Genomic DNA, 25,151 nt, shown 5'->3' with positions numbered 1-25,151 from the left:
GTAACTTTAATTGGTCAAGTGTAGCGGTGATCCCGCTCACCGCCTGACATTTTGGGCTTCCGCCCCAGTGCTTAATAAGCGTCCGTGGTTAACCTATCTCTAATCTCTTATCGTCCCCGGTTTTTCCCTTACTCGACTCCTCGACAGCCACCCAGGCTGACAGATTGACCTCATTTCGTTTCGTTCTGTGCTCTCCTTGCAGTCAGAAATGCTACTTTTCCATCGCTTGCTGATAGCGTTTTATCGACCCACCATCCCCATAGGATAGCGGTTTTTTTTTTTTTTTTTTGTAATAGCCAACGCATCCTTGTGGTCGTCTCGATTCTTAAACCTCACCTTTCACCCGTTAACTGCGCGATCTCGTCTTCAACATCTTCTCTCGAGACTTTTCCATCATGCACGATTTACGTCGCCAGGCCCTCGAGAGTGGCAAGACCATCTCGCGCAAGGCCTTGTCCCGCGAGGGCTCGAGGTCAGGTTCCCGCCTTTCGTCGGCACGCAACTCCCGTCCGAACTCCCGGCAAACCTCTCGACAGTCGTCGCGCGCTGCGAGTAGATACGCTTCGGAGGATGAGGATAACGGAAGTCTGAGTGATGGCACCTCCTTCAGGTTCGTTTTGTCCTCCTCCTATCCAAACTCATCACCGGTGGCCACGATGATGTCATAGGTCACCAACTGCCACTTGTCCGAAGACTGACGTGGTCTAGTACAACTTCTTTTGATGATCTGGATAACCCCGAGGCGGACAACTATGATTGGCCGACGGAGCTGGCGGAACGGATCCAAGAGCTGCTAGACCGCAAACGCAGCAGCGTCCAAGGCCGCGAGGAAGCGTTGGCCGCGTACTGTCGGCTGTCAAAGTACCACTACGTTGAAGAACAGATCCGAAGTCACATCCAGGATCTCCTGGGTGCCTTGTCCAAGAGCATCAAGCATGAGAGCAGCGTGCGCGAGACCACGCTGGCGCTCAAGGCGCTGGAGTTGATGGCGGTGACGGCCAACGACGATCGAATATACGACGCCGTCGAGCCGCTGCTGACGCGGACGATTCGAGACTCCAAGTCGATGGTGGTCAAGGCCGCGGCCATTCATTGTCTGGGCACATGCACCTACTTCGGTGGAACCGGCGAGGAAGGGAAGCTGGACCAGATGAATTTCTTCCTCGACATTGTTGCATCGGATGGGCACTCGATCGATGCTCCGGACGATGCCGGCGCGGTGACTGCAGCGCTGCAGCAGTGGGGTTTCCTCGCTACCGACATCGAGGACCTTGCGGGCGAGAGCGAGGAGGCGGTGGAGTCGTTCATTGAGCAGCTAGAGAGCAGCGAGCCGCGTGTGCAGATTGCGGCCGGCGAGAACATCGCCCTGCTTTACGAAAAGAGTTACACGCCACGCGAGGATGACGACGAGGATGAAGCTTCGTCCGGAGAAGACTCCGACGCGGACTCGGACGATGACCAACACCTCGTCAAGCGCTACGACGCCTACCACGATACGCGGCAGCTCGAACGGCTCCTCCAATCCCTCGCCACCGTTTCGGGCAAGCATATCAGCAAGCGTGATCGCAAAACGCTGCACACCAACTTCTCGTCCATCCTGACCACCGTTGAGAACCCGCGGCGTGGGCCCATGTACAACAAGGCCATTGACCAGGACACGAACCGGCAGTACGGTAGCAAGCGGCGCGTACGGATCGGGCGTGACGCGGTGATGAACGTCGACCGCTGGTGGAAGTGGATCCGGCTGGCATCGCTGCGCCGCATCCTGCAGGGCGGGTTCCTGGAGCACTACTACCAGGGCAACCGCGCGGTGCTGAACTCCCTCCCGATGATCTTGCAAGAGGAGCGGCCGGTGGTGACAGATCGGGCGGCGGCCAAAAAGGCGGCCAAGTATCGGAATTCGATGCGGAGAATGGTCCTGGAGGAGGAGGATATGTGGGAATAGATACACGGATTTAGTGATATTTTGGATAACTACCTCGAATGACGAAATTAAATAAAAAGAACACGGATCTGTGATCTCTGATCCTTTCCTGTAACTATGGTGCAAAGAAAAAAAAAATTCCCAGTCCGGGAGTCGAACCCGGCGCTGCTGGGTGATAGGAATTTGCTGAAAACCAGCTATGTTACCGATACACCAACTGGGAGTAATGTTTCAGTTGTTTGCGCCGAGAAAAGTAGGTGAAGGGCCTCACAGTGAATCACCTAACACGCCGTTTGCGTCACTTTCTAGTTTTGGCTCTCTGCTTTTTCCAAAAATACTTCACATACAGCCCCCGCTGTATACTGTTTCAATCACAACTCCCGGCTCGGTCGGTTGATTCTTTAATAACACCAATGCCACGTCCAAGGTGGGTTCCTGTCGACCATGTCGGGAAATGGCTGGCTCCGCCCGAAGAAGTCGCGGCAGAAACTGCGGAAGCGCGGCGTTGAACCACCACCACCACCATCATCTGGGAATTATTTGACTCCCACAGTTAGCACGGCCAGCAGTCGAAGTATAACTAAGAATGGGCAAGGGGTCGCCGTTGACAAGGATTTGCCTCCATTGCCGCCCATTGCGCCGTTGCAGGCGCATCGGTTAAAATACAAAGAGGCGCATTCGCGAATCGATTCCCAGCGCGGAGAGAACCGGGATTACACGGCGTTGATCCACGCGCTGGGCTTGGAGGAGCCGTTTGATGAGAACGACTCGAGGCCGCGCGGTGATTATGGAGGGGAGGGTGAGAGACCTCCCGGCGAGCCCGCGGTGGCCAGTTTGCCGGCCCATCTCTGGGCCCAGATAGCCGGGTACCTCAACCCCAAGGACGCGGTGTGCTTAGCGTTGGCCAGCCGCACGCTCCACGCCCGGCTTGGGCGCGCGCCCTTTGAAGCCCTCCGACGTCCCGAGAATGCCGGGCACAAACTCGCGTTGCTCCTCACGCTGGACCGTTGCCTGCCGCGGCACCTGCTGTGTTTTCCCTGCGGGAAATACCACCAGCGCACGCAGCCCGGGCGCGAGAGGCTGCAGCCCGCGGATGCACTGGTGCGGAATCCGGTGTTCATCTGCCCGAATGCGCGGAACATGCTGCGGCCGGCGCCGCGGCACCGCATCGCGCATGGCTGGAACCTGCCGTTTGCGTTGGTGCAGCTGGTGACGCGGGCGTCGCGGTTCGGGCCGCAGTATGGCATTGACGTGGAGGCGTTGGCGCGGCGGTGGAAGGGAAACACGGGTGATGGCGAGGATGGATGGAGTCATAGTACCCGGTTTCTGATCCATGACGGGAGGTTGTTGATGCGGGTGATCAGCCAGTGCTTTGCGCCACCGGGCCTGGGGCCGAGTGCGCAGAGGCTGTTGCTGTTTTCGCGCGATGACTATTTCCCGTATTTCTCTGTCTGCGCACATTGGCGTGATGGCGAGCTTACTCGGGTCTGCAAGTGCGCGTTGACGCATGTTCCCGCGGAGCTGCCGCGCGGCCAGCAGAGCATGGAGGCCAGATTCAAGAACTCGCTGCGAGTAGGCCAGCATCGCCCGAGTGCCGCCACCGCACCCACCGTCTGCGGCTTCTGCCAGCCCATGCGCCGCTGTCCCGAATGCCCAACCGAGTACCTCGTCGAGATCAAACTCGCCGAAGCTCGGAATCATCACCGCGGCGGCGGTGTCGAGTTCCGGCATGCCCTTGTCGTGACCCGCTGGAGTGACTTAGGCGATGGCTCCGCGCCGAGCACGTCGTTGGAATGGGCGGCGTGCAACGGCGACGAGGCCGGGGCTGGGTATGACTCGTTTGGCAGGCTAGGGAAGAGGGCGATTTCGGGGAGTTTTGAGGCCAAGCTGTCGAGTGATAATACGGGGATTCCGGGGAGGAGGATTATGTCGATGAATCCGGGGAATGTTAAAGGGGGGGATGATTGGTATTGATCTCTCTCTGATATTCCCTTTCTCATGATACCGAGGTGAGGTGGTGGCGTGGACGACGCTACAGATACCTCTGAACTACACCGGCAGGAATAGAAAGAAGCCTATCGGCAATAGAACTTTTCATTCCCTATCCCACACGACTATGTAGATCCCAGCCTCCATCCATTTCCATCACAGCGTCGCAATGCACTCAATCTCCACATCGGTATTCAACGGCAACGTCTTGACCGCAACGCACCTGTTCACAAACATCAGCCAACCCATCTCTCTCTACCAACCCTAACTGTATAAGGTCACCCACGTCCGCGCAGGCTTAATCTCGCCCCAATATTGCATATACACGGAATTCATATCCGCAAAGTTATCCATATTATCCAGGAACACGTTCACCTTGACGACCTTGTCGAGGGACGAGCCGGCCTCCTCAAGGATATGGGAAAGGTTCTTGATGCATTGATGCTGTATTTGTTTTAGTTTCGTCTCAGAACAGATCAAAAAAGGGGTGGGGGATTGGATGGGGATGCACCGTGTGAGCCTTGATATCTCCCTCAATCAACTTCCCCGTGGCAGGATCCATGGGCACTGCACCGGAGCAGTAGACCACGCCGTTGGAGACAATGGCCTGCGAGTAGATGCCCGGGAGGGGCTTGGGGGCTTTGTCGGTGAAGACGGCGGTTTTGTTCGACATGATGGCTACTTTTCTTTGTCTCTTTCGGGTCGTCTTTTTTTTTTTTTTCTTTGATGGATTAATGGTGATTGTTCCTGAGGAGGGGTTGATATATGTCTTTCTACACGTACTCGTATATCATCGGTAGTAGTAATCAAGCACCCCGCAAGCAAGGCCGTATGTAACCGTATTGTACATATTCACCCCGCGTAAAACCCTCGTAAGGAGCTTCCTAATCCGGTTAGTCTGATCAAGTCAAGAGCTGGGACTGGTCCCCACGTTGCATGGGGGTTGTCTTATCAGTTCGGCAGTTCTCTATCAGTGCTACATAGAGAGTACATACTTACTGTACTTCCAAGTAACCGACCTACAGTTTATCGCTCTGCTCCTTGCAAAGGTCCCTACTGAGTCTCCATCTGTCCGTGTCATTGACTGGCAGTTCGACTAATTGAGTTCAGTGGTGGAGTTCTTTCGCCTGTCCGCTCTTCTTTCATCGAACGATTGGCCATGTTTATGTCTCATGGATGATACTGTACCTTGACCACCCCCCACGCCGGCGTCGATCCGAATCGATAAAGCATCAATAATCATACAGTGTCGCTACTGTACCATTGCGCGGGGTCGAACCTGCTATGTATCCATATGCCGGCACAAGACTGTTTATATATAAAAGTCAATGCCTCTCGTCCATCTCTCCTTCAAATGATCGGGAAAAGTGTTCATAAAAGAGGTTAAAAAAAAAAAGAAAATGACATCCGAATCTCAATCAACTCCTCAACCTCCCTACCCCCTCCACCCTTCCGTCGCCCACCGCATCCATCCCGAATATGCGGCTTTCTACAACAAGCACATCATCAATCAGCAACAAGTCCATCTCCAACCCGTCGAGGCCTCGCGCACCGGAGGCGTGATCATTCCCGGCGGCGGGCCAAAACTCCCCGTCGCAAAGACCGAGGATTTACTCGTCGAGCCCCGGGTGGAGTCCGACGGCCCGCCGGTCCCCGTCCGAGTGTTCACGCCCCTCGGCGAGAAGCCCAAAGATGGGTGGGCGGTCTTTCTCTACTTCCACGGCGGAGGATGGGTGTTGGGGAACATCGATACGGAGAATACCGTGTGTACGAATGTGGCCAATCGTGCCGGGGTGGTGGTTGTGACGGTTGATTATCGGTATATACTTATCTTACCCCTTACCTGAGGAGAAGTTTTTTTCTTTTTGCTGAGTTGGTGTAGGCTTGCGCCGGAAAACCCTTTCCCCGCCGCCGTCAACGACAGCTGGGAAGCTCTCCTCTGGCTGCACCGGCCCGAGACCATCTCCAAGCTGGGAATCGACATCTCACGCCTCTCCGTCGGCGGGTCTTCCGCGGGCGGCAACCTCGCCGCGGTTATGACACACAAGGCCCGCTTATCCAAACACTCCATCTCCTTCAAGAAACAAGTCCTCTGCGTTCCCGTCATGGACAACACCGCCACCGTGGAATCCAACTGGGCGTGGAAGGAATTCGAGCATACCCCCGCGTTACCCGCGGCCAAGATGCTTTGGTATCGGAACCATTACCTGCCGGATCAATCCCTCTGGGCGAACCCGGAGGCGAGCCCGCTGCTGTATTCGAATGAGGACGGACATTGGAAGGATCTGCCCCCGGCGAGGGTGATTGTCGGTGAACTGGATGTGCTGCGTGCCGAGGGGGAGGCCTATGCGCAGAAGTTGCGGGACGCCGGGGTTGAGGCGGACTTGCATGTCATGCAGGGCATGCCGCATCCATTCCTGGCGATGGATGGCGTGTTGGAGGCCGGGAGGACGGCGATTACGTTGTTTGTGGAGGCGGTTAAATCCACTCTATAGACACTAGTATGTAGTATCCCGTGTGTATATAAAAAAAAAATTGATGCTTGCATTCATTCGTATATACGTAACACAATGCCCGATATATCCTCAAAAAAGAAAATAGAAAAGGAAAAAGAGAAAACGAAACAAAGACAAAATGACGCCTGTGATGCGAATCTCGTCTCGTGGCAGTCATGCTATGCTATGCTTTGCGATGCTATACTATGTCCTGGCACTATACTGATTGCGCCACGGCTCACCCGTCGTCGACGGGTGCGGCGGCACCGGCGGCGGTGGTGACAGCACCGTCTGGTGGAGACTTGCCTTGGTATTCTCGGAACTCGCAGTCCGCGACAAGAACGGTGGCCGTTCGTCCACCGCTGACCGCGTGCCGGAGCTTCGCTCCCGCTCCCGTTCCCGCTCGCGTGATGACTGGTAGCCGTAGTATGCCGGGTGCACCGGCGGTACGTCTTTGCTTTCCAGCGAGAGGTGTTCTAGGGCCTGGACTGGGTCCTTGTACAAAGCTGGATGGTGCGGGCGTGATGTAGGCGGGCGCGACGCCGCTAGCTGGGCATGGGTATGCGACGAGGAAGTCGACGTATTGTAAATGCTGAGTGGGATCTCCCCCGATGTTGATGTTGGCGGCGGCGGAGGCGGCGTCGGCCGCGCATGCGGTTGCGGCGGTGGTGGTGGTGGCGGTTTCGCTGAAGGCTGCGGTGGCGCTCGCTGCGCAGAGCTCTGATTTGACTGCGACCGAGAGTGTGAATGCGAATGGGACGATCGCGAGGTCGACTCTCTATGCGGCCGGCGTGGGGGAGAGTCTCGCACACTCAGCGCCCATGCTTCCAGGTCGACCGGCGTCCGCTTCGCCGCTTGCAGGAACGCGTCTTTGTCCTGGCCCATTCCATTAGCGACGTTTTTTCTTTTTTTTTTTTTTTTTTTTTTTTTTTTTTACCCTTAGCAGGGACAGTTCTTACATAGAGCTCTCTCGGGGTCGGCCGCTCCTCGGGCCGCTTGAGCAGGCACTTGGCAACAAACTCATGCAGGATCGGCGGGAAGGCGTCACTCTTGGGCAGTTTCGGTGACGGCTCGTGCACAATCTGCTGCAGCAGATCCAAAATCCCCATCGGTCCGGCACTCGCTCGGTCCCCAGCCGACGAGTCACTCGTGTCGAATGGAAATCGCCCAACAGCCAGCTCCATCACCGTCAAGCCCACGCTCCACACATCTGATCGAACCGTGTACGCGCCGCCTTGAATCCGTTCCGGCGCCATGTACGTCGATGTCCCGACAAAGGTGTCGGCCAAGGAATTGACGGTTTCTGTCGCCACGCCGAAGTCGCAGAGCTTGATGTGGCCGCGCGAGTTTACCAGCACGTTCGACGGTTTGATGTCTCGGTGCATGATGCGGTGGTTCTCGTACAGGTAGACCAGGCCGGCCAGAATAGACTCGGTAATCTTCCCCAGCACGTCGACCCGGACGGGGCCGTACTCTTTGGATATGCGGTCGAGCGAGCTGATCCGTTAGCAGACCATCTCGATGGCCCGATGCATATTGACCACGTACCCACAGTCCATGTATTCCATGCACAACACGATATCGCGGGACTCATTTTGAAAAGCTCCGTAATACGTCACGATATACGGCGAATTACACTCCTGCCCTAGTTGAAGCTCACGGAGGATTTGCTTCCGCACATTTTCCTTGGCGTCGACTCGGATGATCTTGCTCTGATTAGCCATCTTCCATCTCATCCGCCAGGGTGAGGAGATATATAGTACCTTCCGTGCCATGATCACACCCGTAGTCGCATGCTTCACCTTGGACACTGTCCCACCATTGCCAGCACCGACCTCCTTCAACGGAATCAAATCCTCGCTGCGCAGGTCCAGCTTGAACTCCAGCCCAATCTCCAGCGTAGCCTCCTTCGGCTTCTCCTCCACCGAATTCTTTGTCGGTTTCAAAGCAAGGTTCTTGACATTCTTGCGTTTGAGACTCCTCGGCTGGAACTGTTGTTCCGCCATGGCTCCGATTCAAGGTGGTACCGGAAACTCGACGTTTGCAGAGGAAAAGAAAAAAAAAAAAAACGAGTAGTGCGATTGATCGAGCACTCTCGATCTCAGGTACTGTCCACTACCGTCACACAGAGGCTCGGGGCAGGCTTGAGAAGGGAGGAGCGCATGCGAATCAGGGGATTTCTCGTAGCAGAGATGGCAAAAATCAGCATATGAGACCACAGCCTATCGCCGAGTGCCGCTGGGCTCTCTAAAAGAAGATCAAGTTTCCAGTCACGATGGCCTGCAGTCGGGGACAAGGCGTCAATTATTGTGATTCGGACGGCCAGAAGAGAGGCGTAGCGGGACAGGGGCCAATCACGGCGCTTGGGGATGGGCGCCAAACACACGGCGGGCGCCTGAGCTGGCGACGTTCAATCCGCTCTGGGAGGCCTGTTCTGAAGCCGAATGCGGTGGTGAAGGATGATGGGAGCACGAGCATGGTAGGCCTAACGGACTTAAAGCTTAGGGGGCATCGTTGGACGATTCTTTCTTGAAACCATGGGTGCTTCTGACTTTGGAGGTGGGGAATGGCTAGGTACCTGTACAAATTTTGCCATTCATTTTATGCGCGGAGTGGAGGTACCAGTACTTTTACAGCTCTCTACTTCGGACGAATACTGTAACACTAGAGCTGCTGTTGATCCTGACAGCATGAAAACTTGAGTGCCAAATCTGCAAAGCTGTGATTCAATTGATAGTTGGGCCGGCTGATCTTTCGGGCTCTGCACTTGCGATGCAAAGGCAGCCATTCACTCCGTTAATGAGCAGTGAGCTTGTCGAACTCATTCAAGAAAATCTGCAGTGTTTGAAAGTACAGCTTCATCCTCTCATCGTACTCGATGACGCGAAAAGGCACAGTATTACCATTGATCTCAGTATTGACGACTTCTGTACAGAAATCTTCGCGATGGACAAGGCACCAAAAGGGTGCTCTGCCTGGTGCTCAAATATAAGTACTTGGATTTGATACGGGAGGGATCGCGAACCTTTGGCCCATGTGTGATTCGCGAGTTCTCCAAGTTGGCAGCATGGTTCAGTATGCGGAATACACTCATCATTTACAAGGATGCCAGTGGAATCTAGACAGAAACGGACACGTTCCAGCCACATACATTGTCGATAGAGCAGATTGTCGGTTCCTATCCATCCTTCGATGTCCTTGAGCTTCGAATCCTGCAGTCACCGAATCCCTCGCGTTGATCGCATTGAACATCAAGACAGGGCGTGTTTCTTGAAGATCGCCAGATTTGGGTTGGAACTTCCCTGGCTGGCGCGGGAGATCAAAGCATACCATGATTTGAGTCGGCGGAATTCGACTTTAGCACCAAGGATTTTGGGCTATGCATTCGAGGAAAGCCTGCATCAAGTCACCGGGTTCATTATCGAAGACGTCACTGGACGCCGTCCAGGGATTGAAGATCTAGAGACATGCCGAAAAGCGTTGCAACAACTCCATGACTTTGAATCATTCATGGAGACATCAACCTTTACAATGTATTCATCACGCACGATGGAGCAAAGTTATCGACTTGAAGGAATCTACCGTTGGCCCTACTGGCACGGAGTGGAACGAGAGAAAGGCTGAGGAAATGTGAGGGTTGGCAGAGAAACTGAGGGACGTCGGGGACGGCCTTGGGAATGATCCTGATTGGAGAGGACGCTCGCATATTAAAGCTCATTTTCCTCACACCTCCCTCTTTCTTCTTCGCGTCCTGGCCGCGTTGTAGTAGGATTCGCGAAGAGTGTTTGTACCCTTGTTCGGCTCGAGTAGATGCTAGCCTTCAATGCCTCATTCCTGGCCGGAGAAACTTATAGTACATACCCAGCCAACAAGGATCTTTGATTGCTTTAGCATCTGAATGATTGCAGTCGCTCCAGGCTTGATCAGGTCGACAGCTTCCTGTTTCCTCCCTGCCAGGAGAGCAAACAGTCTAGACAGGTACCTGGTATCCTTTACGCTTGCTGCGATTCTGCCGCCTGTACTCCGTACCAAAAAAAGCCCTAATAAGTCCCGCCAGTTCCACCTTCCGCCGATCCTCGCCGCGCAGGAGCATGTTATGGATGAGGACGAAGTCCATAGCCGTGTGCGGGTAGGACTTGCGCTGGCAGCTTCCGGCCCGGCCTTTCACGAGGTCGCGGATCTTGTGCGTGTCGTACAACCTGCCCCCAGCGCGGTCCGGCGCGGTCGGAATTAAACTCGCGGCCCAGGACCTTGAGCCGGAGAAAGACACCACACACCTTGATTTCCCCTGCGACACCATATCGGAACACAATATCTTCGGCAGCGTTGGTTGCGGGTAACAGACCAGAAAACGGGCGAGTAACAAGTCCACCTCCAGCGAGTTCACTCCCCCTTGGAACTCTTCCTGTCATATGCGAGCGAGGCCCTCGGGCCATAGATAGGGAGACAGGAAGAGTTTCAAGGGAGTGAACTTGCTAGAGGTAGACTTATTACTCGCCCGTTTTCTGATCAATTGTGGCACTCTAATACCTACTCGTAGGCCTGCATTTCGAGTATCGGGATATGGAGAGCTGTTCGCATAGGCATAGCGTTAACGAGAGGTTCGAACTTCGAAGGGATCCGGTCGACCCGTGTCCCAGCACCAGCCACAGTCTGTTCATCCTGCGCCACACCTAACCAATTCTGGACTAGCGTATACGCCACCCTATCGTGCCCTTTTTGTTCGGAGCTGGAGTCCTGTGCATCTCGACCAGGCTCCTGCGTCTTCACTCCTTTCGCATTCGGTAAATCATCCTTTGCACCGGATCGCTGGCTTTCGGATTGGCGATCCGATCGCAACAGCCGTTGTTCATCCAAGGCCAGAATTCGACTCCTGGTGTCGCGGTGCGCAACCTAGAGCCCAACATGAGCCATCTAATTGAAGGCGAGGCCGTGCTTGACGAGGAGGAGGAGGAGTACGACGAGGAGACCGGAGAGGTTCGGAAGGTGCCCGGAACCGGCGAGGATCATTTCCACGACTCCAGTGAGGAGGATGACGACGTGGACGAGGATGAGGAAGCCGCGCGAGAAGCAAGTGATTCCTATCCATTGCAGTTCAGCGTTCTAACTGGTCGCATAGGTCCGGGAAGGTTTTATTGTCGACGAAGATGAAGAAGAAGAAGAGGACGTCGATGAGGAAGCACAGCGTCGTCGCGAACGAAGGAAACGCCGGCGAGAAGAGCGTGCGCGCGAGGAAGAGGATTTGGATGAAGAAGATCTCTATTTGATCGGAGAGCACAACCCCGAGTTCCAAGCCCAGGCAGAGGTAAGCCGCGTTGGTATTGTGGCTGCATGCGTCTGCTGACACTGCTTTCATAGTCCAAATTCAAGCGCTTAAAGCGTGGACACAAAGGCGATGCGGACCGCGGGCCCCAGACAGTGGATGATATGTTCCGATCCGACGAGGAGGATGAGGCGGATGACCGGGGCGATCGCCGACGGGGTTTCCATGATGAAATGGATGATTTCATCGAGGAGGATGTGTTCTCAGACGAGGAGATCGGGCGCGCCGACGAAGGAATTTCTCGCGCAAGCCGTCGGGCAAAGGTTCGGCAGGAGATGACCGAAATGACCGGCCTGGACGAGAATGCTCTGGAAGACATGCGCGCGGCTTTCGGTGACGGAACCGATTACCTCTTTGCTCTTGAAATGGAGCAAGAAGAGGAGGAGCAAAAAGCCGAGGAAGAGAAGCAACTCGACCTCAAGGATGTCTTCGAGCCGACGCTGTTGGCCGAGAAGATGTTGACAGACGAAGACAACGAGATCCGCTTCACCGACGAACCCGAGCGCCACCAACTCGCTCGCAAACCTTACAAGCACATCGTCCTCTCGGATGAAGAGTTCCGCGAGGAGGCCGGCTGGATTGCGAATCTGATGCTGCTAAAGAAGCGCGTCGAGCCAGAACTGCGAGAGCCGTTCCAGCGATCTGTGGCCAAGGTTTTGGAATTCATGGTCACTGACGACTTCGAAGTGCCGTTCATCTTTCAGCATCGCAAGGACTATCTTATCCATGCGACCAAGGTGCCCGTGTCGCCGGATCCGAACAACCCGGATGGGCCAAAGTATGAGGTTCGGGCGCAAAAGTTGCTGAACATGACGGACCTCTGGGATATTTTTGAGTACGACCTGAAGTTCCGCGCCTTCATCGAGAAGCGTCAGGCCATCCGGAAGACGTTCGATCAGTTGAAGAGTGTGATGAAGGTTGAAGATGACATTCTGGAGGAAACTATCGCGACCGCTACGGCAGCCGAGGAACTACAGGATGCCCATGACTACATGTATTTCCATTACGGTGCTCAGATCAAAGACCTCCGATTGATGTCAAATGGCACCAATGACGCCGACGGCGAGGCGAACGGCGAGACTCCGGCGAGACGAAAGACCGCGAGCTCCAAAACCTTCTTCGACCGCGTGCGGGGCAGCAAAGTGTATAGCCTTGTACGCTCGTTTGGCATCACGCCGAATGCCGTCGCCGATGCCGCATCAAAGGGACGGCGGGGCGAGTACGCAGACGACCCGGAGAAGCCGCCGGAGGAGTTTGCAGACTCGTTTGTGGACGTTGAGTTCAGCAACGCCTCCCGAGCTCTCAGTGCGGCCAAGGCCATGTTCGCCGAGGAGCTGGCTGTGCATCCGAAGCTGCGCAAGGTGGTTCGCCAGCACTGCTACATGACTGGAGTGGTGAACTGCTATCGCACGGACAAGGGGCTCAAGCGAATCGATGAGCATCATCCGTACTATGAATTCAAATACCTTCGAAATCAACAGCTCAGCGACATCGCTCGTCGCCCGGATATGTTTTTGCGGATGCTCAAAGCGGAGGAGGAAGGACTGATCAAAGTTACGGTCAGCTTCCAGGACTTTGATCGGTACCGCAAGAACCTCTACACATACATCACGTCGGACAACGTCAGTGAGGTGGCCGACGCCTGGAATCGCGAGCGACGTGAAATTCTTGACAAGGCTCTCGCGAAGCTGGAAGCGTTGATGAGTCGGAATGTCAAGGAGAACATCGCGCAGGAGTGCGAGACCCACGTGGCCAAGGACATCCGAGAGGCATTCTCGCAGAAACTGGACCAGGCGCCGTACAAGCCCAAGGGCATGGTGCTGGGGACGGTCCCGCGAGTGCTGGCAATCTCGAACGGCGAGAAGCCCATCAACGGCGATTTCTACATCCACTGGGTGTGGATGGAGGAAGACGGGCGCCCTGTCGAGACGGGCAAATTCACCCGCCTGCAGCTGGGCGACAAGGACCGCGGCACCGCCGACAGCGAGGACGTGGAGCGACTCGTGGAACTTGTCGAGCGGCGGCAGCCCGACGTCATCGCGGTGTCTGGCCGATGTCCCGACACGCGGAAGCTGTACAAGCAGATCTGCGACATTGTCGACAAGAAGGACCTGCGCGGAGCACCGTACACGGACGACGACGGCAAGGAGGTCTCGGATCCGCTGGAGGTGCTGATGGTGAACGACGAGACCGCGCGCGCATACGCCGTCAGCGAGCGGGCATCGCAGGACTTCCCTGTGAAGAAAGACCACCTGACGTGCTATACGGCGGGTATCGCACGGTACGTGCAGAATCCGATGAAGGAATACGCGGCGCTGGGCAAGGATCTGGTGCAAATCCAGTTCGCGCCGGGCCAGCAGTATCTCTCGGAGGAGGCCGTGATGAAGCAGCTGGAGAGCGCGCTGGTGGACATGGTCAACCTGTGCGGGGTGGACATCAACGAAGCGGTGTCGGACACGTCGACGCAGGCGCTGCTGCCGTACATCTGCGGACTCGGGCCGCGCAAGGCGCAGCACCTGCTCAAGATCATCAACCTGAACGGCGGGGTGGTGAACAAGCGGGCGGAGCTGCTCGGCGTCGATGCGCAGTACCCGGCGATGGGAGTGAAGGTGTGGAACAACTGCGCCAGCTTCCTGTACATTGACTGGGAGAACTCGGACGGGGACGCGGATCCGCTGGACAATACGCGGGTGCATCCGGAGGACTACGACATTGCGCGCAAGATGGCGGCGGACGCGCTGGAGCTGGACGAGGAAGACATCAAGGCGGAGACGGACGAGAACGGGCCGGGCGCCATCGTGCGGAAGCTGTTCAAGGACGAGGCGCAGGACCGGGTCAACGAGCTGATCCTGGAGGAGTACGCGGAGCAGCTGGAGAAGAACCTGAACCAGCGCAAGCGGGCGACGCTGGAGACGATCCGGGCGGAGCTGCAGCAGCCGTACGAGGAGCTGCGCAAGCAGTTCATGCACCCGAGCACGGAGGAGATCTTCACGATGCTGACGGGCGAGTCGAGCGAGACGCTGGCGGAAGGGATGGTGGTGCCGATGTCGATCCGGCGGATTGCGGCGGACCACATCGAAGGGAAACTCGATTGCGGCATCGACGTCTTGGTCCCGGAGACGGAGATGACGGACCGGCACGACATCTCGCCGCGGCAGGTGTACCGCCCCCACCAGTCGGTGCTGGGCAAGATCCTGTACCTGAACAAGAAGAACCTCACCTGCAACATGTCCCTTCGGGAGGACCAAGTCAGCCGACCGTCCCGCCGGCACCATCCTTCGGAGCGTCTCGACGGCGAATGGGACCACCGGCAGGAAGAAGAAGACCGCAAAGCCATGGAGAAGAGCGTGCAGGGCGACGACCGTCGCCCAGCGCGGATGATCAAGCACCCGCTCTTCCGCCCCTTCAACGGCCGCCAAGCCGAGGAATACCTCGGCAGCCAGAGCCGCGGCGACTGCGTCATCCGCCCTTCCTCCAAGGGACCCGACCACCTCACCGTCACCTGGAAGGTCGCCGACGGCGTCTACCAGCACATCGACGTCCTCGAGCTCGACAAGAGCAACCAATACTCGGTCGGGCGCACGCTCAAAATCGGCGGCAAGTACACTTACTCCGATCTGGACGAGCTCGTCGTCAGCCACGTCCAGGCCATGGCGCGCAAGGTCGACGAGATGATGGCCCACGAAAAGTACCACGAAGGGTCCAAGGCCGAAACCGAGCAATGGCTCACCACCTACACCACCGCCAACCCAACCCGCTCCTCGTACGCGTTCTGCCTCAACCCAAAGTATCCCGGTTACTTCCATCTGTGCTTCAAGGCCGGCCAAAAGGCGCCGCTGCAGACCTGGCCGGTGAAGGTGATTCCTCAGGGTTATGAGCTGCAGCGGAACCCTTACCCGGATATGCGCGCCTTGTGCAATGGGTTCAAGTTGTTGTTCACGAATATGCAGGCAAGTATGAGGGGGATGCCGATGCGGTAAAAGCGTCGTTTTGTTTTGTCTTGCTTTCCTGGTTCCAATGTATCTACAAAGATGGATTCATGGCGTTTGGGTGTTCCTTTCTTTGTCCATGGTTTCAAAGCATCAATACATGTATTAGTTGAACAGCGAGTGTCTAGTCAATCAAGGGGCTTGGATGTCTTCTTGACCTTTTTTTTTTGGACCTTGGAATCGTAATTCAGGAATGAAGACAGTCGTATCAACATTGAACTACCATAACAATATAACATCCATACCTACCTAGGTAACCAGATACACAAACTCTTCACCAAATCAATAGACTAAATCAATTCTTCATTCCCGGCTCAGTTCCTGGTCACTCGCATCCAGGATATCGTATTCCTCGTCCGTCAAGAATTCCTCCCCGTCCGTCACTTCCTCCAGCGTCAGGCTCTCCATATCCTCCAACACCCCCGAGTCGTCCTCAGTCTTGTCCGTGCCGGTCACGGACGGAGCCGCCGCTGGCGCCACCGCGGCCTCTTGAGCGCTCGATGCCGTCGACTTCTCCAGTTTCGGGAAAATCATGTTGCTCTCACTCGGCTGCGGCGCCACTTCCTTGGTCTCCTCGACAGGCGATGTCTTTTCTGTCACGCGAATGTCGCACCACAGCTTGTGGCCGAATGGCTTGCCATCTGGCAACTTCAACCGCCAGTACGAAATCGAAGTGCCCGGACGGGACGGACTCTTCAGGGTCACGGTGAAGTCCGCCGACTCCCCGACGGGAACCGGAGCCTGCAACTCGTTGCTCGACATCGCCGCATTAACCGTGTCGATATCGAATGGGTGCTTCGTGTCCACGTTGAACATCGGCTCACCCCCGACAAACCGTACCATGCAGCCAGCAGGCCATGGCACTGGGCCGGGGTTGTGGAGAGTCCAGGTCTGTTCAAAGACCACACCCGGACCCATTTCGGTCCCGTCTGCAACCGTATCACGCACGAAAAGCGCCTGGGGCTCCGGCTGAGGCTCTGGAGACATCGCTTTCTCGGTCGTCTTTTCCGAGACAGTGCTCGCCACAGCAGTCGTGGACTCGGCCTGATCGGTCGGGGCCACATCTTCAGTCTGCGTGGCAGTGGTGGCGGGCTCGCTGCCGACCTGGACAGCAGCACTACGACGGTCTCCCATCTTCAGAGACATTCCAAACTCATTCTCGGCGAACGTGTTGATGGTCACGTCCCGCACTGGCGTCTGGAATTTAATCAGGGGGTGGCTACGGTTGTGAGGATTGGTAGGCAGAGCCTCGCAGTTTGCGCAAAAGTCCAGGTCATCACAAATAGCGCACTTGTAGCGCACGCCAACAATGGGAGAGCGCTGCTTGCTCACGCACAACGGACCGTCGCAGTAGATCCCGGTGTGAACCTCCTTGGAGAAGACGGGATCGCCGATGCTCTCGTAGATGGGAACGAACCGATGCGTCGGATGCGTCTGAGTGGCCGTCTCATGGCAGGCCGAGCAGAAGTCCCAATCGGGGCAGGACAGGCACTTGTAACGGACACCATAGATACGCTACACTGGTCAGCAAAAACGATCGATATCAAATGCAGGGGAATGCATACCTTGTCACAACCATCACAAATGGCCGCATGACTGTAGTGGCGGCCGGGGCGAGACCGAGAAAGAAGCAAGTTCTTGAAAACAAAGTCTCGGTCCTTGCGCATCTCGAAGCCATGGCCCGGGTGATGGCCATGTGTATCCTTCAAGATGCAGGTGATGCACACGCTCTGCTTTTCGCAGACCTGGCAGACAAACAAATCTTCTTCGTTGAAGCCTACGAGACGTTAGTCGCGTTTTCGGTCAAAGGAGTCAATCATTAACTTACGCTTGAGGCATGCATTGCACATGTGCTTCACCGCATCGTCCGAGGCTGGAGCGGGAGGCTTCTCGTCGGACGCCGGCTTCTCAGTCGGGGCCGGCTCCGATGCCTTGTTCAAGGCCAAAGAGCGCCTAGGAGCAATGGTCTCCGTGGTACTGTTGACGACCACGCCATCCTTAATCAGCCGTTTCAGCAGCCAGTGGCCTTCACCGCGGCAGGTAACACCGGCGTTGACACACTTGGGGCACAGGTCAAAGTCGCCATCGTCGCAGATGCCGCAGTGGTAGTGCTCGCCTGGAATGGCGTCTCCACAGTGGTTGCAGTCGATGCAGAAGACCGCATTGGGCGACTGGAAAAGCAGCGGGTAAGACTTCTTGCCCCGGATCGTCGTGAGGGCATTTGGCCGCGCAGGAAGAACAAAGGCATTTCCCTTCGGAGATGCATCATTCGAATCCTGCACGGTGGACGATGCAGCAACCGTCGCCGTCTCGGACATGGAGGAGGTGTCGGGTTGAGAAGTAGATTCCTGGGGCTGTGGCTCCGGGTGAGCGGCAGGCGGATTGGCCGACGGCGTGGTGGCCCGGATGCGGAGCTTCAGCTTCGCCTTCGCGGCGCGGTAAAGTTGCTTGTAAACGGCGGGATTCTCACTGTCGAGAAGGACATAGGAGCCAGCACTGTCTGAGTAGCGTTCTAAGGTGAGAGGTTGGTCTGGGGGGATGCCCAGCAACTGGCGGATCTAGGTTCGGGGTCAGCCGGATTACTTTTGGAGCAGGCAATGATGGTATGGCAGCAGTCCATCACGATGCAATGGACTCATCATACGAAGAGGTCTGATCGGAGCAGATCTCCGGCGGGGATTGACCAACACATACCTTGAGAGGGAACGCCCGAGCTCCCAGGTCACGCAGCGGGAGCTTGAAACGGCGGGTGACGAGATTATCCTGGCACACCTTAACGGTGACCAGCGTGTCCTGGTTGATGGGAAGGCCTGATGAAGGGGCCGCCATGATGATGGAAGAGCGATGATTGATGGTAGATTGATGATGGAGAGAAGATGGATGCAGCTGGGGAGGGCTTGGAACTAGGCTACTCCGTTCAAGACGTCACAGAACTAGTGTATAGGTCGAGGTATGGAATACCGAATAATACTGGGTCCAATCGAAATCAAGCTAAGAAATCACGTAACTAGTAAGTAGTGATAAGAAAACCTCAGCGGCCGGAATCATCCGGGAATGAAGAAGAGAGAGCAAAATGAAGCCGTAGCAAGATGCTCTGATGGAGAGAAAGAAAGAGGGAGAAGGTGAGGCTCAAGGATCAACCCCGAATTAACCTATTCTTTACTTACAGAGAAAGGGCAAGAAAGGCAAGAACGGGAAGGTGCTTGGGGCAGGAGCGGAGTAGGAGGGGCGCCTTCCCTCTTGGTCTCCAGACCAGATGGCCGATGCAAGCTTCTCCAGAATCACCTTGTGTGGCTAAACCCATTTCGGTTAGGCCAAGATGAATGCGGTAAGCCGACAAGCTCAGTTGATAGGCGGATCACATGATACATAAGCGGTCAGTTAAGTGAAGCTGAGTGATTATTGAGAGGGACCTTACCTCGATGCAGAGGTCTCTGATTCTATCATTCCTCGTAGGAAAGATAACCTACGGAGTAGATCTCATCGATCGGAGCAGAACCAGAGTGGTGGATGATATGTCAGGCATGTACCTAAGCCTTAGGTACCGGACTACTCGTACGTCTTGGGCTGCGCATCTACGAAGAAACAAGACCAAGTGATGATGAACTACGAAAACCATCATGAACAATGAACATGTTTTTTCTCCGTTCTCCAGGTCGACTACACAGCATACAGTATGGGCCATGGACAGAAGACATCAAGCCCAGGCCCCGACACATCCAGGCAACCACCAATCATCACTCCACCAGCAGGCCATGACAAAGAACATGGACAATGACACCACTATTAAGACCAATAATCAGGCAAAATGTCGTATCGTTGAAAAGAGCCGTATGACCAGGATTCTGCAAACATTTCCAGTCCAGCACCGACCCCGGAACCCAATGCGAGGGGATGATATGACCAGACCCAGAGAGCAGTGAGAAACCAGAACAACCCAATCGCCGGAATGCATCAAAGACAGAACATGGAAATCTAAAACCAAGAGAAGAAAGGGGATCGAGGGGGTCGAGGACAAGAAGGGTCCCCTTCCCAGTCGCAAGGAAACTCATCACCCAACAAAAGGAGAACAAAGACTAAAAATGTGAAGCCATTGTATATTACTCGAAACACAAAGTCGTAGGAATCCAAGGGGTTGAAAGGGAGAAGGCAACCACAAAGAACGTGAGCGAAAGAAGGAAGAAACCGAATGCCGTCAGCGATCCTGGTACCGAAAAGAAGGAGGGAAGATGGCGGCATCATTGCGGATAATACACACCCGGCGGCTGCCCGTAGTAGTAGGTCGCACCGGGGGATGGCATCGTCCCATAGCCCGCGTTTTGGTAGTATTGACTACTATCGTAGTAATATACCGTGCCGTTGGACTCATGAGCGATCGTCCCCGATGCCGACGGGTCGCCGGAGCCAGGAGGCGGCGGCGGACCCATTCCGTACGGCACAGGCGGCGGCCCCGGATGCGGCATCGGCGGAGCGGCTCCATACGGAGAGTAATCCGCAGGGGGCGTGGGATATAATAAAGCCGCGCTCGGATGCTGCCCAGCCGGCGTGTATCCCATGGGCGCCGCATAGTTGTACGGCTGAAAGGGCGTCGCATAAACGGCACCCTCGGGGAGGTGGGAAACGGGCGTGCTTGCCGTCTGCTGGGATGGATGACGGCTATGGGGAAAGGTGCCTTGCTCATAACCAGAACCGGAACCCGGCACGGGTGCCGGCGCCGGCATCTGGTACTGGAAGGGTTGCTCCGGTGGCGGCGGTGGTGGGTTGTAGCTGAGGCCTGATGGGCCTTCAATGTCCGCCACCGACACAGCCTTCTGCGGGCGTGGTTGATGCATCGGGATGGAACCGCCACGGCTCTCACGGAAAGCCGCGCTGGTTGTGGGAGGATAGTTCGCGACGGTGCTGCCGGCCGGTGCGGAAGGGGCCGTGCTGGCGGAGGAGGGATAGGACGGACCCGGCGGTCGATTTCTCGGAGGAAGACGGACAAGGGGCTTGCCGTGGTCCGTGATCGTATGCCGAGACAGCACCGATCCCGCAGGCGAGGGCACCCCGTCGCGCAGAGAGGACCGCCGGCTCATCGGCACGCTCTGTGAATAAGGCGGGCCGGGAAAGAAACTCGGCCGTTGACTAAGGTAGAAGCCGCCCCGACCACGGCCCCGAAAACCTCGTTGATTCGGTCGCATGGCGCGCGGGATGAAGATGAAGGATCGTTCCGGGGCCGGGAGAATGTATCTCGGCGAGTGGCCGGGGATGGACACCCGGACGGGCTTATCCCGACGCAAGGGTGGTCGATGCTGCGGCAGGCGGGTGTAGTGTCGCTTGGGCATCGCTGGGAACGTCTTGGGTCGTTCCATTCCCGGAAGGCAGACGACGACCGGGACGCTACCCACCAGGACCGTTGTGGAGAAGGACCGATTTGGCGGTGACGAGCGAGGCGCCATGGTCACAAGCCGAGGAGTGTTGTCGTGAGGCCGCGGGGAGTAAGGCGACGACCGCACTGGGTATGTCGGTCGATTATCCCGAGCAACCGTCCCATGAAGACCGTGGGCCCACGGCCTTTCCACGACTTCGGGCCTCGGGGCACGTCTACAACAGGTCAGCCACGTAAGGATCCGGCTGGGGAAACAACGTACCGACCGATGTTCCCGTCGACAATCAGCCCGACCGATCCCGTCGAGGGGTTTGTCTTTGGACGTCGATGGCCGTTGGTCTCGGGCTCCGTTGATCGCTGGCCCTGGGTCGGCACGACGGCGGAATTCTCATCGCGCGGCTTGTCGTGCTCAACCTGATCTCGAGGCTTTCCTTCCACGGTCTCCCGTGGATGATCAGCCGAGTGCCCAGAGTCCGAAACCTGGAGTCCATTCATCCTGGCCGCCGTTTCCGATAATGTCTGAGCATTGACGGAACGGCTGCTGTCGGTTCCCCTCGTCTCCGTACGATCGTTCGATTGCCCATTCGCTCCCGCCAGCTGCGGCGATGGTGTGTCCGTCCCATTCACATCGTTGCTTTCCCCATCCACGCCATGCCCGTCGGTTTGTCCATCACTCAACGGGTCTCCCTCCACACCTGCCGCTGTCCAATCATCCTTTCCTCGCCCTTCATCTTGCCGGCGCTGTTGACTAGTTCCTCTTGTTGTGTGGTGTTGCCAAGGAGCCATTAGCGATGATGTGCTTCAACCGTCCCGCGGGGAGCACGACACCGCCCAAACTGCAAAGACGCTGCCGCGCACGACTCAGGTTCGAATCGAAGGATGGGAGCATAGAAAATTGGCAGCGGAAGAAGGGTGAAATCCGGCGATCCTGCGCTGGCAACGGTAACACAGCGGGGAAGAAGCGGGAGGCAGGTCGCTCCGGCGGCCCAAGGTTCGAACAGAATCTGCAAGAAGGAAAAGCAAAAACGCCGGAGGTCTATGGCAGGAAATAAAGAGAACGAAAGATGAAGAAGCGACCTGCGGCGGATCCGAGACGACGAAGGAGAGAATCAAAGAGCCGGACTCAACCGTCTTCCCATTCTCAAGTGAAGCAGACGCCGATGACATCGTTGGGCGGGAATATCATACGCTAACCTGATCAAGTATAGCGCGTTTTCGGAGTCGATCTAGATCGCCCCAACTTTTCGGAACTTTTGTCTATTCAAGCTGCCGATAATTCTTTAAACTCCGGACGGACTACTCGTACATTGATTAAAAGAGCTCTATTCCAGGTAATACAACTCGCAATGACTTAGCCAATGTCAATCAAATGTGATTTTTTTCCCCTGGCTCTCCACAATTGCCCCGGTCAAACGCTGTACCGTATCCTTGGAGTACCGCGACGGCTCTTCTTCGGCCTCCTTGTTTTTCTTTGCCTTTTTCTTGTATGCTTTGTCCTCTTTTTCTCCATTCGCAACGACCGGTTTCGATTCGCTCTCTGCGTTCTTCTTCTTCTTCTTCTTGCTGGGCTTGGGCTTGCCAAAGCGTTTTTTGTACCTCGTGGTCGGATCCTCCGCAAACTCTCGTCGCAAGACCCGCCCCATGAAGCGCTTCACACTGATCTTTCGGGTTCTGGTCTTTTTGGGCTTTTTAGCAGCATCACCATCGGAATCCTCCTCGTCCCCCTCTTCCTCATCGTCGTCCTCCTCCTCCACTTCATCGTCCGTCTCTTCGACCGTGACGAATCCCCGGACGGCATTCTCCCCGGCTTCCACCGAGTCAAAGTCGATCCATCCGTAGCCCTTGCACTTTCCCGAATCCTCAAACGTAGCCAAATGGACATTATTGATCGTCCCACAGGGGGAAAAGTGCTCTTCGACGAGCTCCTTGGTAGCATCAAACGCGAGATTGCCAATGAAGACCCTCTTGGAGGGCGGGTAGCTCGTCTTCCCTTTCGACTTGCCCGTCTCCTGATGCTCTTCCGGCCGCCCTTCAAAATCCTGCGCATTCTTGATCAACACCCGGCGGCCCAGCAACGTCTTCTCGCTCAGCTCGATGGCCTCCTCCATCGCCTTGCTCGTAGCGAAGTCCACGTAGGCAAAACCTTTATTCTGCGACTTGCCGTTCTTTCCCGGCTCCATTGGCAGGTGTATGCGCGTAATGCCCGTGTCGGGACACGTCGTGTTGCTGGTGATGAACTTGCGAATGTCATTCTTGGTCGTAGTGTAGGCGAGATTCCCGATCCAGATGCCGTACTCGGAGCGTTCCTTCTTTGCTTTCTTCTTCTTCTTCCTTGTCTTTTCTTCCTCCGTTGATTGACCGGCGGTTGTAGTTTCCTCGGTAGTAGATTGCACTTGTGCGGCGGCTTGCAAGTCGATGCCCTTCTTTTTGGCTTTTCGCAGCGCTTTCTTCGACGGTGGTTGAGGCGCAGAGACGTCGATTTCGATTTCTGGCACGTCGTCCAGTTTTCGCTTTTTCTGGTTGTCTTCTTTTTGTTCCGGCATTTTTCTTTTCTTTCGTTTGGATCAGTAACCAATTTTTTTTCTTATTTTTTTGGTTGGGTGGATTGAGTCGTGTTTTTTTTTTGTCTTCCAAGGCGGCGAAAAATCAACCGCCGATGGATCGTGGATCAGCAGTGATGGATCGCCCACGTCTGACGGAATGAAGTGAGCTTGTCCTCCCCCTCCAAGCTACCATTTCTTCTACATCACTCCATCGTCACCTCTTTTTCTATTATCTACGATTTTTCCCGATACCATGGACCATTCGCACGAGAGTCAATCCTCTCCGACAGGGAAAGATGCAGAGCACCCTGCTCGCCGACCGCGACAACCGTACCGGTCATTCAAGTAAGTGACTCGGCTTGATTTCATCTGGACTGATGCTGAATCCGTCCCCTCACCAGGAAGAAATTCGCCAAAATGAAGGTCCGATTTGTGCGCTGCATGGACGAAAGCGAGCGCTTGATGAAGGAGGAGCTCCGGATTCAAGACACGGCTCGAAGAATCCGCGAACAAAACGAGTAAGGCGTTCGATCATGAGTCGGCAAGAGTCATTGAGGGTTGATTCTGTTTTTTTTTTATATAACAAAGGAAACTCCTCGAAGTACTCATGGAGTTTAATGACGCGCTACACATTCCGCCCACGCTACGCTACGACCTCACCGACCCCGACGATGGCGACGACCACCCGACGGAGCAATCCCTGCGGGACATTTCAAATACCAGCACGCAAGGCCTGTCGTCCATGGACGCCGCCTCCGCCAAACAGACCCTCAGCACGGCGCGCGCCGAGCTCGAAGCCGGGCGCCTCTCCGCCGACGTGTACCGGGACCTCGAGGACGCCGTGCGGGAGAATCCCTTATTCCAGCCCGCAAACAAATACTCCTCCCTCATCCGCACCGTTCCGCATACCAAACCCGTTGAGAATGACGGGGAGGAAAGGGGGGAAAAGACACCCACAGCAGCAGCAGCAGAAGAAGAAGAAGACAAAATCGCCGTCAAGCTCGGCTACACGACCCCCGCTCAGGAGCACGAGTACCAATTGGCGCTGGACGCCAAACTCGGCGACGCGGCGGCCGCGGCGGAACTGGCACAGCTGCCGAACCCGAGCTGGGTCGAGCGCCTGCAGGAACTCATGGCGCAGAACCCGGCCGCGGAGCACAACTGGCTGCGCCGTAATCGGCCCAAACTACTGGACCCGGAGAATACATCGACGGAGAAGGCGATGGCGGCAGCTGCTGCGTCGTCCACATCAAACCGGCCATCGCGCGCGTCAAAGCGCTCGTCGGCAGTGCACCGTCCCGCACCAACCAAGGAGGAAGACATGTACGACGAGGATGGAATCGCCCTGGAGCCTGCCCCGCCGGCGTCCAAGAATAAGCGGAAGAGGGACGAAGATGCGCCGTATCGGCCCAAGGGAGGGAGCAGTCGTGGTAGCAGCAGTCGGAAGAAGAAGGATACGGATGGGGGTTCTTCCAATCCGCGACGTCCAAAACGGTCTTCAGGAGGGGCTGCTTAATCTT

General features: G+C 56.1%; 10 protein-coding genes and 1 non-coding gene across 11 annotated transcripts; 5 read left to right on the top strand and 6 right to left on the bottom strand.

Moving 5' to 3' along the window:
• Nucleotides 1-395: 395 nt before the first annotated feature.
• Nucleotides 396-1,945, top strand: VTN31DRAFT_7454 (uncharacterized protein; the record flags this gene model as incomplete). The annotated part of the gene is made up of 2 exons (XM_069408177.1): nucleotides 396-610; nucleotides 709-1,945. The coding sequence occupies 2 exons, from the start codon at nucleotides 396-398 to the stop codon at nucleotides 1,943-1,945; spliced, it is 1,452 nt and encodes a 483-aa protein (XP_069257952.1).
• A 117-nt stretch (nucleotides 1,946-2,062) lies between these two features.
• VTN31DRAFT_t86 lies at nucleotides 2,063-2,147 on the bottom strand. The gene has a single exon. It is a non-coding gene; the product is annotated as a tRNA-Glu (tRNA).
• Nucleotides 2,148-2,368: 221 nt separating this feature from the next.
• On the top strand, nucleotides 2,369-3,898 carry VTN31DRAFT_7453 (uncharacterized protein; the record flags this gene model as incomplete). The annotated part of the gene is made up of 1 exon (XM_069408176.1): nucleotides 2,369-3,898. One exon carries the CDS (start codon nucleotides 2,369-2,371, stop codon nucleotides 3,896-3,898), a length of 1,530 nt encoding a protein of 509 aa, XP_069257951.1.
• A 171-nt stretch (nucleotides 3,899-4,069) lies between these two features.
• Nucleotides 4,070-4,586, bottom strand: VTN31DRAFT_7452 (uncharacterized protein; the record flags this gene model as incomplete). The annotated part of the gene is made up of 3 exons (XM_069408175.1): nucleotides 4,070-4,136; nucleotides 4,200-4,357; nucleotides 4,425-4,586. The coding sequence occupies 3 exons, from the start codon at nucleotides 4,584-4,586 to the stop codon at nucleotides 4,070-4,072; spliced, it is 387 nt and encodes a 128-aa protein (XP_069257950.1).
• Nucleotides 4,587-5,313: 727 nt separating this feature from the next.
• VTN31DRAFT_7451 (uncharacterized protein) lies at nucleotides 5,314-6,408 on the top strand (the record flags this gene model as incomplete). Its single annotated transcript, XM_069408174.1, has 2 exons — nucleotides 5,314-5,732; nucleotides 5,796-6,408. 2 exons carry the CDS (start codon nucleotides 5,314-5,316, stop codon nucleotides 6,406-6,408), a joined length of 1,032 nt encoding a protein of 343 aa, XP_069257949.1.
• A 204-nt stretch (nucleotides 6,409-6,612) lies between these two features.
• On the bottom strand, nucleotides 6,613-8,414 carry VTN31DRAFT_7450 (uncharacterized protein; the record flags this gene model as incomplete). The annotated part of the gene is made up of 4 exons (XM_069408173.1): nucleotides 6,613-7,284; nucleotides 7,368-7,905; nucleotides 7,957-8,114; nucleotides 8,172-8,414. 4 exons carry the CDS (start codon nucleotides 8,412-8,414, stop codon nucleotides 6,613-6,615), a joined length of 1,611 nt encoding a protein of 536 aa, XP_069257948.1.
• A 2,899-nt stretch (nucleotides 8,415-11,313) lies between these two features.
• VTN31DRAFT_7449 (uncharacterized protein) lies at nucleotides 11,314-15,711 on the top strand (the record flags this gene model as incomplete). The annotated part of the gene is made up of 3 exons (XM_069408171.1): nucleotides 11,314-11,478; nucleotides 11,528-11,713; nucleotides 11,767-15,711. 3 exons carry the CDS (start codon nucleotides 11,314-11,316, stop codon nucleotides 15,709-15,711), a joined length of 4,296 nt encoding a protein of 1,431 aa, XP_069257947.1.
• Nucleotides 15,712-16,023: 312 nt separating this feature from the next.
• On the bottom strand, nucleotides 16,024-18,549 carry VTN31DRAFT_7448 (uncharacterized protein; the record flags this gene model as incomplete). The annotated part of the gene is made up of 4 exons (XM_069408170.1): nucleotides 16,024-17,235; nucleotides 17,286-17,497; nucleotides 17,549-18,278; nucleotides 18,415-18,549. 4 exons carry the CDS (start codon nucleotides 18,547-18,549, stop codon nucleotides 16,024-16,026), a joined length of 2,289 nt encoding a protein of 762 aa, XP_069257946.1.
• Nucleotides 18,550-19,958: 1,409 nt separating this feature from the next.
• Nucleotides 19,959-21,874, bottom strand: VTN31DRAFT_7447 (uncharacterized protein; the record flags this gene model as incomplete). Its single annotated transcript, XM_069408169.1, has 2 exons — nucleotides 19,959-21,303; nucleotides 21,351-21,874. The coding sequence occupies 2 exons, from the start codon at nucleotides 21,872-21,874 to the stop codon at nucleotides 19,959-19,961; spliced, it is 1,869 nt and encodes a 622-aa protein (XP_069257945.1).
• A 575-nt stretch (nucleotides 21,875-22,449) lies between these two features.
• On the bottom strand, nucleotides 22,450-23,631 carry VTN31DRAFT_7446 (uncharacterized protein; the record flags this gene model as incomplete). The annotated part of the gene is made up of 1 exon (XM_069408168.1): nucleotides 22,450-23,631. The coding sequence occupies one exon, from the start codon at nucleotides 23,629-23,631 to the stop codon at nucleotides 22,450-22,452; it is 1,182 nt and encodes a 393-aa protein (XP_069257944.1).
• Nucleotides 23,632-23,884: 253 nt separating this feature from the next.
• VTN31DRAFT_7445 (uncharacterized protein) lies at nucleotides 23,885-25,147 on the top strand (the record flags this gene model as incomplete). Its single annotated transcript, XM_069408167.1, has 3 exons — nucleotides 23,885-23,976; nucleotides 24,033-24,149; nucleotides 24,220-25,147. The coding sequence occupies 3 exons, from the start codon at nucleotides 23,885-23,887 to the stop codon at nucleotides 25,145-25,147; spliced, it is 1,137 nt and encodes a 378-aa protein (XP_069257943.1).
• Nucleotides 25,148-25,151: the final 4 nt, after the last annotated feature.

Source organism: Thermomyces dupontii (assembly GCF_041956625.1).
Source record: "Thermomyces dupontii strain NRRL 2155 unplaced genomic scaffold VTN31scaffold_9, whole genome shotgun sequence".
Taxonomy (NCBI): Eukaryota; Fungi; Ascomycota; class Eurotiomycetes; order Eurotiales; family Trichocomaceae; genus Thermomyces; species Thermomyces dupontii.
Note: the sequence above shows the minus strand (reverse complement) of the source record. Positions and strands in the feature narration are given on the sequence as shown.